At 50.7% G+C, this 15,176-nt stretch overlaps 2 protein-coding genes across 18 annotated transcripts in view; one reads left to right on the plus strand and one right to left on the minus strand.

Moving 5' to 3' along the window:
- The window catches only part of KLHL18 (kelch like family member 18), a 107,612-nt gene that overhangs the window by 62,517 nt on the left and 29,919 nt on the right, over positions 1 to 15,176 (minus strand). For 6 of the 17 annotated variants that reach the window (XM_061128752.1, XM_061128757.1, XM_061128754.1 and 3 more), the window contains 4 exons: positions 11,791 to 11,982; positions 11,469 to 11,680; positions 10,017 to 10,078; positions 5,694 to 5,778 (listed from right to left, as the gene is read on the minus strand). The gene's annotated coding sequence lies outside the window, so the exon portion shown is untranslated. Of the gene's footprint in view, positions 1 to 5,693; positions 5,779 to 10,016; positions 10,079 to 10,888; positions 11,006 to 11,239; positions 11,328 to 11,468; positions 11,681 to 11,790; positions 11,983 to 15,176 lie in introns of all 17 variants that reach the window. The other 11 variants (XM_061128747.1, XM_061128746.1, XM_061128743.1 and 8 more) reach the window with 11 other exon arrangements.
- Positions 1 to 15,176, plus strand: part of KIF9 (kinesin family member 9) — a 40,723-nt gene that overhangs the window by 15,289 nt on the left and 10,258 nt on the right. Inside the window, exons 9-17 of the mRNA XM_061128737.1 lie at positions 205 to 269; positions 2,199 to 2,276; positions 7,406 to 7,474; positions 8,292 to 8,396; positions 9,610 to 9,665; positions 10,380 to 10,470; positions 10,918 to 11,051; positions 12,600 to 12,791; positions 13,952 to 14,166. Of these exons, the coding sequence (XP_060984720.1) occupies positions 205 to 269; positions 2,199 to 2,276; positions 7,406 to 7,474; positions 8,292 to 8,396; positions 9,610 to 9,665; positions 10,380 to 10,470; positions 10,918 to 11,051; positions 12,600 to 12,791; positions 13,952 to 14,166 (1,005 nt within the window). The remainder of the gene's footprint in view (positions 1 to 204; positions 270 to 2,198; positions 2,277 to 7,405; positions 7,475 to 8,291; positions 8,397 to 9,609; positions 9,666 to 10,379; positions 10,471 to 10,917; positions 11,052 to 12,599; positions 12,792 to 13,951; positions 14,167 to 15,176) is intronic.

Here is a 15,176-nt window from a genome sequence, read left to right on the forward strand (position 1 = left end):
CCCTCATGACCTCATCTAAACTTAATCACTTCCTACAGGCCCCGCCTCCAAATGCCATCACCTTGGGCACTAGGACTTCAATATATGAATTTTGAGGGGACCCAAGCGCTCAGATAATAACAGACCACTGCCACCAGCCTCAAAGGAATGTTTTGGCAGAAAATCCACATGGTTCACAGACCTTCTGTGTCTTGCTTTCTGCAGGGGGAAATTGCAACATGGTCCTCGTGACAAACATCTATGGAGAAGCTGCTCAGTTAGAAGAGACGGTATGTAAGGACAGTCAGTGCAGCCGGGTTAGCATCCATCCTCAGGCATGCCAGACTGGGTAAACTGACTCAGTAGCTGCAGACATGGTCAAGAGTGGACGGATCCAGGGGATGAGTCTGAGCCAAAATTACCAAAGGGGCTCCAGCCGGGATCAAGATACCAAGTCCCAAGGGGCAGAAGCTGTGCCAGGGGAGAGGCAAGGCAGGGGGCGAGCTGAGTGTGGGAGCCGCTGTGAGGGGAGGAGGCTGTGCGTCAGCTGGGAGGGGCAAGCACTGTGTCTGACCCACGCAGCGGGAGGCTCAGGAAAGAGGAAGGAGAAGGTGAGTGGCTGGAGGAGCCCTGGTGGCCATGCTGGGGCCTTGGCTGCTCTCCTGAAGATGGCAGGGGTTGTCACAGGGCTTTAGTGAAAGAGGGTTGTGGCCAGACTCGTGGCTCAGGGAGATGAACTCAGCAGCAGGAAACAGGTGATCTGAGGAGGTGAGAGGCTTATGAGAACCAGAGGCAGGAATAAGAGCTGAGCTAGTGACACAGCAGAGTCCACATAGCTGGGGCTCCCTGCCTCTCCTCCCAGCTCATCATAAATGAGATAGGACTAGAAATCTCTCCCTAGACATTTTACTCAAATGTGGATGGCTCAGGGCAAGCTTCAGTCGTATGCAGAATCCACTCAGTGAAAGAGGTCAGGCACTGCAGGGAGAGATGCTCCTGCAGGGCCTCCCAGCTTTGTGCAGTAGCGACTGTCCCAGCTTCCAGGGGGAGTTCTCCTGTTGCACACTCAGCGCCCTGGGATGTGGGAGGCCAGGGAGGGGAGCTCCAGCTGACGTGCAGGCAGCATCCCCAGAGGAAGGCTTCAGGACCTACTGGTTTCAGAGTATCATAAAGCGTGAGTGAACCCCAAGAGGAGTCATGTGACTATTGGGCCTCCTGGCTGCCTGGTTGAGAAATCTGTCCTCCTAGACCGTGGAAGACCCTCTCTCCCCTTATGCCCACCTCAGGGAGCAGCTCTCCTGGCACCTGCTGTCCCCAGAGGCTTGTACCCATACCACCTGGGATCTCTGCCCAGGACCGAGCCCACAGGAGCCCCAAGGAGCTGCTAGGAAGGGCTACCAGGGGTTGGGACAAAGGCAGATTGGCAGTGTGGAAGGTCATGATTCTTCTCCAAGTGTTCTAACTTGAAAGCAGTGCCTGTCATGATTCATGTTGCTTTATGCAGTGGCCCTGCCTGTGTGTACAAGGGAGTCGTGGCCACACGTGCTGCTGCGCTTGCAGCAGGAGTCGGCTTCACCCCACACAGAGGTAACTCTAATGACAGGGGCCTCTTTGGGGGATGACTGGGGGCCAGTTCTGTCCAGAGCACATTACGCACCTGAGCACTCAGTCTCCCAGTGACCCTGTAAGCCAGGTCTCCCCGACTTTACAGAGAGGTTACAAGACCCTTCTGAGGATGTAGTCGGTTGGTCTGTGCAGAGCTCTTCACCACTAGACAAGACTGTCCAGTGGAAGAGCCCTTTCAGGCCTTCCTCAGGCTACTTCTGGGTGACCCATCCCTCCTCTGAGTCTGCCTCCCTGCTTCAGGCCCTGAGTTAGCCCAGCGTAGTCTGAGGCTGGGATGTCAGGGCCTGCCTCATGTGCCTCTGGCTGCTCCTCACACCAGGGAGCAGCCCCCCACTCCTCATGGAACATCAGTGCTCCGGGGCTGTCTCCCAAGCACCTACCCACGGGCCTCCGGCCATAATCACCCCTGGCTGGCTGTGCCCCTGGAGGGACGCAGACAAGACCCCCCGGATGTCACTCCATGGGCCCATGGAGCACTCCTCTCTTTGGGGAGATCTGTTTTCTAGTGGACTCCTTTAGGCATTGTTTAGCAAATGTCTCTAGTCACAAGTAATTTGCCAGGAACATAGAGGTTTGTCTGATCTGTTTTTCAGTTGTCTTCACTACGGTTTGCCAGCAGGATGAAGCTGGTCACCACCGAGCCTGCCATCAATGAAAAGTATGACGCTGAGGTATTAAGGGTGTAGGCAGGTGTCTCCCTCTGGGGAAGATGTATGGGTTTGCTGCCTGGATCCCATGAGCCTGGCTTCCTTTCCTGCCTTCACCAAAGATACCCATGCTATCCTGAGTCAGTTGCTTTCTGTTCTGGGGTAGGTCAGTGTTCAGAGTCCCTAGAGACCCCCTTGGGAGCAGCCACCAAGGTGAAAGGGCTAGATCAGGCCCCCACCCAATTGCTGGGGCCTCAGGGCTTCTGCATAGGAGTCCTTTGAGCTGCTTCTGAGCTTAATCCGTGTGGGCTGTCTCTCAGACTCATCTGGCTAGGTCACTACTGAACCGCTTTCTTCCCAGCCTGAGCGATCCCTCTCGGCATACAGCTGATCAATCAGGAGGAATGCTCAGCATCAAGACTAACCAGGGAAATGCAATTTAAAATCTTAGTGGAATTCCACCTTCAGACTAGCAAAAATTAGACATTTTCTGACAATGCAAACCATGGTGAGTATGTGCAAAACAGCAGATCTTATTTATTTCTGGTCAAAGGGTAATTGCCAACCACTTTGGAGAGCATTTTGGCAACATCTACTGAAGTAAAAATACATTTACCAATAATTTGCTTTTCCTTTAAGATGCTTATGCAATCATAGTTATTGGAGAGGAGCACATGTGTGCCCTAAACCCATGACACATCAGCTGAACTTTCCAGACTCTAAATCCTGAAGGAAAATAACAGTCCCAGGGCTCTGTGTATCTAAACCGTGGTTTGGAGGTTGAGGAAGAAGTAGAGCTTAGAGAATTACCCCAAGGGCTCACTGAACCACAGGTCACTGGACCTGTTCCCAGAGTTCCTGATTCCCTTGGTCTGGAGTGGGGCTGAGGGTTCAGATTTCTCCGAAGTGTTCCCAGTGCTGCTGTTGCGGGACCTCACTTGGAGAATGACTTGTACTGTAGTTAAGAGCCCTGGCACGTGCATTGGGCTATCCTGGTTCAGTAGCCTGTTCTCTCGGCTGTCTAGCCTCAGTAAGATACTTGTTCTTTCTAAGGGAAGAATAACAGAGTCCACCCTCAAAGAGATGTTGTGAAGAGTAAGGTAATGAGTAGAAATCAAATTAGCACAGTGCTGTCATGGCGTAAATGTTTAGGAAATGTTAGTTAGCAGTCCACTTAGTTCTGCAGACCAGCAGTGTCACTTCTAGGTGTACAGTCTAGTGGCATTCTCGCGTATGCACATAGAGACTTACAGAAAACGGTGCTGCACCGCTTATTGCAATGGTGAAAAGTTAGGAACACAATTAATAGCCTTTAACAGGAGTAGCTAAGTAGGTTGTGGAGGGAGGAAGCCAGAGCTTGAGGTTTGAGCATGGATAATCGCTAGTGAGAAAACAACTTGGGGATTGAAATGGTGGCATCTATCATTCATACCAAGTATAAAGAACATAAAAAGCAATGCTGATTATTCTTAGTGCATACGTGTGCGTGTAGTCACAAAAACGTGTGGGAGTGAAAAGACCAAACTGAGCTGGGGGTTCCCTCTGGATGTCAGGGTGGGGAATGGACTCAGAGTGGGGCCCAGGGGCTTCACATTTATCTTAAATGTTTCATTTCTTTTGAAAACAAAAAGTATCTGCAGCCAGCATTTAGCATGCTGTTAAAAAGTCAGATTTTAGGGTGGTCTTCCCAAAGTTTCATGGCATTATTTTCTATGCTTTTCTGTAGCTTGGAGCTTCTCTTATTTATTTTTCTTGTTTTCTTATTTGGTATTCACTTAGCTTAGGACTACCACATTACCACCTCTGAACCTGACTGGGTGGGCATTGCACCTGATGGCAAGGACTTTCATTTTAATGTAATTCCTGTTCTGAAATCTGCACTGTTGGTTCTGGACAGCCAAGTTGCCATGTCGCCAAATGCGAATGTGTTTATAATCTCTATGATAAGCCTTTTCCTTTCTATGCACGAGTTCTTGAGAGAGATCTGGAAAGGTATTTTAGTGCCTCCTTTCCTAGACTGTAGTCAGTATTCCCAGGTTGTTTCCAGCAGCATTTTCAGTACTGATGCCTGTTTTGAAGGGGGTGGAATTGCTTCTGTAGGATTTCCTTGGCTGGCGGTGTTGGCTGAAAGGTGGGAGACTGAGTTCCTGGTCCACCTCTGCTACCAGCTGTCTGCGGTGAGTTGCTCACAGTCTGAGCCTCAGGGTATTCATCTGTGAACTAGGAAGTTGGACTGAAGACGTCCAGTGACCTTCCCACTATGTCTGTGATTGCATGAGGTGGTGGAAGGGTTGTGAGTCATGGGTATAAACAGACAGCAGAAAGACTTGGGGTATCCTAGTCTGCCAAGAAGAAATGCACTTATATGCTGCAGTGAGGTCAAAATAGGGTAACTGCTTTGGCTGAGAGCTGTTCCCAGCCTGCCTGAACTTAAGCAGAACTCTCTGAATTATCCTCATTACATTTATAATGGAAATACCTAACCATCAAGGAACTTAACGTGGGGTCTGTGTTGTCTCCAAGGCGTGTTTTTTTTTCCATCCAGAAAATGCTACTGTGTCTTAAAAGGGAGTTGGTCCACCAGGAGGTGCTGCCAGACCCTATTCTGTGGGGTCAGCTGTTCCAGTTCTGTTTCTAGGCAGTTTCTTTCCAGTCAGTCAGTAGAGGAGGACAGATAGAGGCCACTAAGCCTACCAGGCAGTAAGAGAAGTGGCTTCACGCTCTCAGGGCGCAGCTCGGAGCCTGGTGACCCAGGACAGCAGATGGCCTGTTTCAGCCATCACCCGACTGGCCCAGAGGTCTCAGCCTGGCTCCTCGTGCCACAATGGATGGAGGAGTCATCAAGCTGGAGGTCCCCAGCAGCTCAGCCAGTTTCCCTGGCTGGGTAGAGTGCATTTTCTAGAACTGAGATCCCTCAGCTGGGACGAGGGGGTGAAGATGAGTAGGGGCTGGCCACCAGTCCTCTCTCATAGGACTTCCCTCAGTCACCTCATAGGAAGTCCACCTGAAGGACTATCTTGAGGTTTCCCAGAGGGACAGAGTCAGAATTTGGACCCTGGTCATGTGTCTTGAGTTCAGGCTTCGTGCCCTAATTTGCCAGTGAGCCACCAGGACCCCTTGCTACAGACTGGTCACTGCTTTGGTCACCAGATGGACAGAGGACCCTGACAGGCTACAGTCCATGGGGTTGCAGAAGAGGCAGACAAGACTTAGTGACTAAACAACTACACCTGAGACCCAGCTGTCAGGGGCTCCCTCTAGTGGCCATTTTTGACAATTAAAGGAAGCCTATTGTTCACACCGAAGGTTCTCAACGTGAAGTCCTGGGCTGCTTATATGCAAAACTCAAGGACAGTATCTATCACATGTAAAATGACTAAGCAATTCTGTTTCTAGAAATGTATCATTTATTCGTTCAGCTAAAGTTTATGAAGTACTTACTACGTGCCGGGCACTTTTTGAAGCACTTGGGACACGTCAGTGGATCAACAGAAACACAAATCTGTCTTGAAGAGCTGACAGTTCACTGGAGATGGGAGAGACAGATTTAATAAACATAAATCAGTCAGTTCTAGATTCTTCCATTTGCGACAACATGGATGAACCTCGAGGTCATTGTGCTAAGTGAAATAAGCCACGTACACAAAGAAAAACACTGTATGATTTCACTTATATTGTGGAACCTAACAAAGTCAAATTCACAGAAGCAGAAAGCAGAGCAGTTAGTTACCAGGATTGGGAGGAGGCAGGCTGAGATATGGGAGATGTGGGTCAAAGGTACATATTTTTAGTTCTAAGAGTTCTGGGGATCTAACATATAGCATGGTGAATTAGTTAGTAGTGTGCTGTATACTGAAAATTTGCAAGGGAAGTAGATCTCAGAAGCTGTACCACATACACAAAAAATGGTAACTAGTGGATATGTTAATTAGCTTGACTATAGTAGTCATTTCACCGGGTACATGTATATTAAAACATCATATGTTGTATAACTTAAATATATATAATTTTTCTTAAAACTAAAATAGGTTAGGTTCTAGAGCTTCACTGTCCAATACAGTAGCCACTACTCACACATGGCTTCTGAAATCAGTAAAAAAAAAACAAAAACCACAAAACTTTCTTTCTGGTCACACTTCATGACACAGGGATACTAGTTCCCCAACCAGGGATCAAACCCATACCCTCAGCAGTGGAAGTGCAGGGTCTTAACCACGGGACCTCCAAGGACGTGCTCTAATAAAATTAAAAATTAAAAAAAAGATTCACTTCCTCTGTCCCACTAGTCACATTGTAAGCGTTCCATAGCTTTGTGTGGCTTGTGGCACAAACAGAACCTTTCCATCATTACAGCAAGTTCTGTTAGCACTGTTCTAGGGTATGTTCTATGAAAAAACAACTAGAGCAAGATTTTTAAAAAAGAGTGGTGTGAGAGTGGGAGGGGATTGCAGTTTTACATGGGGTGATTGAGGGGCGCCTAATTTAGCAGTGTTTGAACAGAGACTTGAGCCAGGTGAGCTGTGTGAATACCTGGGAGAAGAGCGTCCCAGGCAGAGGGGACAGGCAGCACAGAGGCAGGAGCGTGCTCATTTGGTGGGAGTGGTGTGAGCAGGGGCAGAAGCGTAGGCAAGGAGTACCAGGGCAGGTCACAGAGCGCATAGGTCACTGTTAGCCTACACAAAGATGGAAGAGCAGAGGTGTTCTGCAGCACTGTTTATAGCAGCAATGGATGGAGGTGGCATGCCTGTCGGTGGGGAATGCTGGTGCTTTGTGCAGTGGCTGCAGAGGATGAGGGTGACAGCGTCCTGGAGGCACAGGCTGTGTGGACAGGGCGGTGACCCTGGTGGACTGAAGTATGCTGGAGCCCCTGGAGTCGGGCTTGAGGGTGGTCCTAGTGCTGCCCATACTCACTCTGTTCTCAGTCTCCCCTGCAAGTAAGAGGCAAGGGACAGAGAAGTGCTGAAACCCCTTCAAACTCTAAACTCACCCAGTTGGGGAAAAGTCACCAGCTGGGAGGGAATTGTCCAGATGTTGAGATAACACTCCACAGATTACCTGCAAGGGCCAGGATGTCCAAGGACGGGACATAAGTGGCTTCTCTGACTGTCCTCTATGCTACCCCCCCCCACCCCCGCAATATGCTTCCCTTGCAGAGAATGGTCAAGAACCTGGAGAAGGAGCTAGCATTGCTCAAGCAGGAACTAGCCATCCATGACAGCCTGGTAAGGGGCTAGAGGTGGTGGGCGGAATCCTGGAGGGACTGGGGTCAGGGTACCAAGGGGGCAGAAGGACTAGGAGGGGGCAGTGAGTCAGCAGGGATGGATCAGAGGGTGGGCTGGGTGAGCAGAGGGACTGGGTGGACAGGGGGCCACGTGGGTCAGGGGCTGAGTAGACAGGGGACTGAGGGAACAGAGACTTCGGGGGCAGAAGGCCTGGGGGATCAGGGATGTCTGTTGGACAGAGACCCTGGAAGAACAGGTTATGGGCAGGGCTGTCAGATGGTCAGGGAGCAGAGCCAGGCAGTAGGCAGGGGGATGAAGGGCAGGGGCCACAGGCCTGGCAGGTGGGGGTACAGAGGCAGACAGCCTGATGATGGCTCAAGGTCAGGGAGGTGGACAGGCTGGATGGTTATTAGGGGCAGCAGGGAGCTGGAAGGTAGAGGTGGGGGGCAGGAGACCTCCAGTGCTGGTCTGAGCTGATGCTCATGGTCCAGAGGGTCTCAAGGCAGAGGCGCCCCCTCCCTCCCTCATCCCACAGTCTGCTGAGACTCAGCCAGCAGAGCCCTCCGGCTTGGAGGAGCAGGCCATTGTCTGGCAGCCTTTCTTTCCCTGCCTCACCTGGTTGTCCTGTGCTGACCCAACCACCTGGCCTGTGAGTCAGGCCCTCCCTACTAGGACATGGTGATGAAGGGAGTGGAGTGACTTGGGTAGCCAGGCTATCTGCCCAGCCTCCCCACTTTGGTCCTCAGAATGGTCCCTGCCACCCTGCTTGGGCTCGGGCGCTTGGAGCTTAACAGTATGTTCCTCTTCCTTCTCCAAGGCCAACCGTACCCTCGTGAACTATGACCCTATGGATGAAATCCAGATTGCTGAGATCAACTCCCAGGTGCGAAGGTACCTGGAGGGAACGCTGGAAGAGATTGACGTAAGGAGCCTCTCAGGACCACCATGTCTGGCTGGCCCGGGCCTCTGTCTCCCAGCCACACCATGATGTATGCTGCGCTAGCCTGGGAACCTCACTGAGAGGGTGCAGAGGGTGTAGGGTAGGCGGTGCTGGATTCCTGGCCTCAGGGCCCTTCAGCCCAATGAGGCCTCAGCATCTATGTTTAGGGTCGCAAGGCTGTGGGTGCCCCACAGAGTGGCCCACAGCCTTGAATACAGGGGAGGTGGTCCAAGCCTTGACCACAGTGGGGGTGGTCCAAGCCTTGACCACGTGGGAGGTGGTCCAAGCCTTGAACACAGTGGGGGTGGTCCATCACTGGGCCACCAGTACAGATTCTAGAGCCAAGCTGCTCTGGGTTGACCCTCGGAGCTCAGCAGTCTCCCTGCTGAGTGGCCTCAGGAAAATGCTCACGCGCGTGTACTCTGGTGGCTTGACCTGTATGGTGGGGAGGGAAACCGAGCTAGGATGAACTGAGATGCAACACCTCAGGGGCTTGTCGGTGGCAGGCAGGGGGAGGGCATTAAAGGATGACGGTCCTGCTGGTTGTCTACAAGGTGGATCCCTCCAGGGCCCATGCTGGAGTGGGCCAAGGAGGAATAGAGCAGCCACAAAGGGAAGACTCTCAGGGGGAAAGAGGCATTCTGTTTTCAGAGCATAGGCTGGCAGCCCTCTCATCAGGGGGCTCATGGACAGTGCCTTGTCCAGCCTGTTACTGTGAGCAGCTGCCAGAGGGCAGGCCCAGAATGACCAAGGTGTCAAGGCTAATGCTAGAGGGCAATGGGGTCAAGAGAGGCTGATGGTCTTCCTTCAGCCGCAGGTGTGTGTATGTGTCTGTGCCCACACAGAACAGTTCATAATGGCTCCTTTTGGAAGCAGGAGAGAGCTGAGACAGTTAATTTTATTTAGATGTTTTCTTAGTACCTTCAAGAACTACAGTCATTTCAATTTCATATAACTCTTCAGTCAGAAAAGGTGATTTTTTTATAGCCTCAGTAAATAGTTTCCAAACTACTAATCAAGGGTTTCTTTGTTCTTGAGGAGGGCTTGACTGCCACTTTGCTGAGAGGGTGTTGGTACAAGGCCCTTCTTGAGACACATGGTCCCAGGCTTAGCCAAGGGGTCCTGATTTCTCCACAGACACAGCCTTAGTCCCGGGGTGCCCCTGGTCTAACCTCTGCCTTGCTCTCCTCTCCAGATAATCAACCTCAGGCAGATCCAGGAGGTGTTCAACCAGTTCCGGGTGGTGCTGAGGTAAGGGACCCACCACACCCACCCAGTCTTGCATCAGGCTGCCATCTTCCTTTCCCATGGTCTGGGTGCCCGGCCTCCAGGTGCTCTGCCTTCTGTCTGGTGTGCGAGGAGCCGGATCAGAGGCCTCTGGATATGGCAGCCCCGGGTGACCCCAGCAGTCTGCCTCTGAGCTCTCAGGTCCTCCTGGAAGTGGGGAGGACAGCCCCCGCTTTGAGGGCTACACAGAGAGGAGGCAGCCCCTGGTTTCCTGAGCTCGCTCACTCGACAGGAGTTCTTTGTGTAGCCAGATGTTCCTGGCACCCCCTTCCCCACCTCAAGAGGGATTTGTGGTTTACTGGGGTACAGACATACCTGTAGCCGACTGGCTCGTGCTAGGTGGTAACACAGAAGCTGGGCACGTGATTCCGAAGGGCCTGTTAGAGACAGATGGGGATGCATGATGCAGGCTTGGGGTCCTTGTCAAAGGTCATCTTAGAGCAGCTGTCCTTGACACATAGGGTGACCCCTGCGGATTTGGGGACTGGACAGTGGGTACATGCTTTGAGGAGTGGAGAGCAGAGAATGAGCGTGTTTTGTTTGGTCTGGCTCAGGATGAGGGCGTGGCTCTGTCTCAGGGGCCACACACAAACAACTTCTAACTCCAGAACTTGGTGCTCGCCCCAGTGGGCTCAGATTGCCCCAGGTGTGAGGGGTTCTTTCACTCTGTCTCCCAAGCCAACAGGAACAGGAAGTGGAGTCTGCTTTGCGCAGGAAGTACACCCTCATAGACAAGAATGACTATGCAGCCATCTCTGCTGTCCAGAAGGTAAGCACAATTGCCTCTTACCGACAAGACTCACATCAGAGTTTTGCATTCCTGGGTCTTGCCAGAGGCAGTGAGTGCCCTGCATTAAAGCAGATCTAGGGTTGTAACAGGTAAAGGTTAACATCAGCATGAGCATGGAATGACCCATGCAAGAGGCAACCATGTATGAATTCAAAACGCCCTGCTCTGGCCACATAAAGAACTCCTGTCCAGTGAGTGAGAAATTGGAAATGGGCCTCAGGCGTCTCAGAGTGTGGATGAGACGCCACCTATGAGAACAGTTGGCGCAGAAAGTGGATGTTTGGTGGGGTGGTCAGGGACAGCTGACATGGGGACAGCCTGAAGTGACATCCGCAGGAGCCACCTCTCAGTGTGTGGGATGAACATGTCCACCAGGGGCCTGAACACTTGATCTGACCTGCAGACCTGTGACTGGCCTCTGTCCAGGCAGGGCTCGTAGACGCTGACGGCCACCTAGTGGGCGAGCCTGACGGACAAGGCTTTGGACTCGGAGTCGCCCCTTTCTCTACCAAACCTGGGAAGAAATCCAAGTCCAAGAAGATGTTTAAAGAGCAGCTCAGGTGAGTGACTTTCCTGCTGCTCCCGCTGATCAGCACCTTGCCCTCCTTGGCTGGTGAAGGGGACACAGCTGTCCCTCCTTTCCCCCGGTCTTAGTGACGGGGTGGGGTGGTCACAATGGACATCACCCCTGCCAATACTAACAGCATCTGTGGGGCCCAGGCTGGGACTGCTCATCTGTCATACTCACAGCGGTTCTGTGAGGTGGGAGTTAACGTCTCGTTTACTGATAAGGAAACTGAGGCTCAGAGCGGGGAGGTCATTCCGAGGTCACACTGCTGAGGATTGGTAGAGTGGAAATGAGAAGCTGGGTTGCCCCTCGCCCTCTGGTACTTCACATGAAAACCCACCCTACCACCACGTTCCTTCTGTGACCCAGCTAATTGGCACCCATATGTCCCCTAAAAACCCCAGCTCACCTTGCAGGCAAGACACATTTGTGGGTGCAGGGTGGAAGGAGTGTCAAGGTGCCCTTAATGAGCCGGCCTCTTTGGGAAGTGCTGTGTTGTGGTGGACAAAGCCCCCACTCTGAGGGTGACTCCCGGGCTCACCTCCCTACTGCGTAGTTCTCTCACCCAAGAGGGTCACCTTCTGTGAGGCATGAGAGCTTCTCTGCCTCGGTTTCCAACCCCTAAGTGGGAATAATAATAATAATAGCATCAGTCACTGGGCTGGTTTTGAGGATAAGTGAGTAAACGCAGCCCCCGTCCCTGGAAGACCTCAATAGCAACATGTTGTTACCATTATCACCTTTTCCTTGTGAAAGGACATGGGTCAGAGCTGACGGCAGAAAACTGTCATGTGCAGGACCGGCGTCGGGTGGCGGGATGTCCTGGCCTCCTCCTGCCTCTTCAGGAGGGCGGTCACCCCTCTGTCCTGCTGTCAGGTAACCCGTGTGTCAGGGAGATCGAGGCTTGGTTCCCCAGGCCACACCTGTTGCAAGAAGAACAGAGAAGGAAGCAGTCATGGAGGGAGCCACGGACATCCTCCCTTCAGTTCAGCCCTGCTCTCACGTGCCTCTTGGGAGGGAGGGCCCTGGGCGCCATCATGTGGAGAGAGATGGCTCTTTCCCCGGGAGCTGGTGTGGGCACTGATGTAGGTGGGTGAGCAGGTCATGGGCTGGTCAGAGCAGGGGTACAGACGTGTCTGTCTTTACTGCTGAGCCTCAGACAGACGCGCCCAGGGTGAGGGCCCTGCTTTCCTTCCCAGCGGCACCTGTGTGACTCCTGCCTCAGCAGCCAGGATGCTCCTTAGAGCCTGTGGCCCACGCCAAGGTCCTCATGCTTCCAAACTGGAGACTACCTGTTCCTCCCAGGTTTCTCCTACCAAGACAGCTGAGGGAGGACCCCTTGTTCTGATAAAAGGGAGACAAATGCTCCCCTCCTCCTCCCCACGTGCATGGCTTAGGGCTGTACTCTTCGCCCTTTGGCTGAGGTGTGTGTTAAGACGGGAGCTGAGTGGGATGGGGTTCTGGTGTATGAGTGTTGAGCAAGATTCCTCCCCTCAGTGTCAGAGGCACTGAGCCGGGTCCCCCTCCCTTCTCCTTCCAGCTCCTCAGCAAGAAAGGAGGGTGCCAGCAGTCCTCTGAGCGGCAAGGACTTGGATGTTTCTGTCTCCAAGACCCAGCTGACCCCTTCCTCCAAGGATGGGGATGTCAAAGACATGCTTGTGCGGGACCGGGAGACCTCCAATACTGAGCCCCTGGCCTCTGACTCCCCAAAGGAGGAATTACGCCCACCCAGGTGACCATCTGATGCTAGCTCCTGTGCCAGATCATACAAAACCAGAGTATGATGTGGAAAGAGCACCTGCAGATAGAAAAGAAATAAAACAGGGGTAACAGGCAAAGACTAGGAGCAGTCCCAAAAGAAGAAACATGGTTGCTTATACAAGTGCAAATTGGTTCAGCCTCAGGAGTCACCCTGTACAGTTATCATCGTGTACAGTTGGCATCATGTAGAGTTATACACGAAATCATTTCAGAACCTCCAAATAGCAATTATTTAAATAATTAAATTTGCACATTATGGGTAAGTAATGTATTCAAAAGATACAAAATTCTCAAGTATGAGACCCTTCCTCCAGCCACGCAGTTCCTCTCCCCCGGTCAGTGAGTAATTGAGTTTTTAGGAATCTGTCCTGAGGAAATAATCAGAGATTTAGACAAAAATTTATATAAAAAGATTGTGTCATTAATTTTAAAAGCAAAAGGAAAATTTTTTTGGTAACACCTTCAGTAGTTAATTAGGGAAAGGGCACCAAGTGAATGATTCTCTCTTCCCTTGAATTGTACAAAGATGTACATGAAGAATTTTTCTCCAGCTTGTGAACATTTCCAAACATTCAGAGAAATTGAAAGATCTGTATAGTGAACACCCTCTTGATTGTACTGTTACTATAGTATTTCATCATGTGTCTTTCTCTTCATATTTTCATCCATCTTTTTTTTACGGATTTCAAAGTAAGTTGCAGACAGTCTGCTTTCACCTACCCGGCACTTCATCTTACATCTAGTTAATAATAACTAGAATTCTCAAAGAGTTTTTAATAGCATGAAAGAATGCTTCTGTGAAAAAGGATGCAGAATTATATATACTGCATGATCCAAATATTAAAAAACTTATCAAATAAATTCCTGAAGGAGATACATTCAAGTGTGGTTGCCAGTAGGTAATGAGTGGTATTTTGTTTTTTTGTTTTCCTTATTTTAATTTTCTGCAGTGGGCTGAATAGAACAGAGATGAGAGAATCATTCCTATAGAGTTTACCTCCCATCTAGGGTAGGTAGTGCCCAGGAATTCTGACCTCCAGCTCACAGAAGCCCCAGGGAAGAAATGTGAAGTGCCCAGTGGCTCCAAGACAGCTGCCCCTTTTCTCCCTTCATCTCCCTCTCCATCTTCAGGCCCAGCACCCCACCCGCCAAGCCTGTGGCCTTTGAGGACTTTAAGAATGAGCGGGGTAGTGAGATCAACCGCATCTTCAAAGAAAACAAATCCATCTTGAACGAGCGGAGGAAAAGGGCCAGCGAGACCACACAGCGCATCAATGCCATCAAGCGGGAGATCGACGTGACCAAGGAGGCACTCAATTTACAGAAGTCACTACGGGAGAAGCAAGGTAGGCGTGCTGAGAAGGTAGCTGGGGGACAGTGGGATCTCAGTCATCCTGCTTGGGATGGGTGGCTGTGGGTACTGGAGGACCGAGTTGGAAGGGGAGCCACAGGGGATGCCAGGGTGCAGCCCTCATCTCTGGGCATCACTTGGCTCTGGTCAGCCCTGGGGAGCCAGAGTCCTTCTTTGTCCCTCTGCCCACACCTTCTTTGAATATGTGCTTAATCACTCAGTCGTGTCTGACTCTTTGCAACCCCATGGATTGTGTGTAGTCCGTCAGGCTCCTCTGTCCATGGGGATTCTCCAGGCGAGAATATTGGAGTGGGTCGCCATGCCCTCCTCCAGGTCTTTGAATATGCAACCTTATATTTACATATTTTAAGTCATATGCATATTATGCTGATATATCACTTACTCCTCAATATGCCTGAAAAATGTATGTTTTTAAAGGATGGGATGAAGAAAAAATAAACAGTATTTTTAAATAGTTAAGATTTTATGAATATCAGAAAACATTTTTGCCCTTCCCTACCCCCCAAGCAGTTGTTTTCCCATTGGTTGGTAAAATACCAAGTAAAATAACTTTTATCTTAAGGGAACAAATCAAGTAGTTCATTTTTTAAAATACCTGCTAGGTACCTTGACTGGTAGCCACTTGTCAGCCCAGAGTGGTGATTTAATTTGGGACATTAGACATGAGACATGTCTTCCATGAAAAAAAAATGAAAATCATCTTAAGTTCAACTCTTAGAAATTTTTTTCTTTGGAGATAATCAGAGAACCTCTGGGAAATACAAGAGATGTTATCACTCCCTGTCTCAACAGAGTGCTGTGAAGTCTCTACTCTGTGATGGATTTTTGGGCCTTTCCCGGTAGTCCAGTGGTCCTTCGGTGCTTCCAGTGCAGGAGGAGTGGGTTTGATCCCTGGTCAGGGAACTGAGATCCCACATTCCCCATGGTACAGCTCAAAAAAAAAAAAAAAAAAAAAAAAAGATTTGTGTCTATCAAGTAACCACA

The sequence above is a fragment of the Dama dama genome, chromosome 24 (genome assembly GCF_033118175.1).
Source record: "Dama dama isolate Ldn47 chromosome 24, ASM3311817v1, whole genome shotgun sequence".
Lineage (NCBI taxonomy): Eukaryota > Metazoa > Chordata > Mammalia > Artiodactyla > Cervidae > Dama > Dama dama.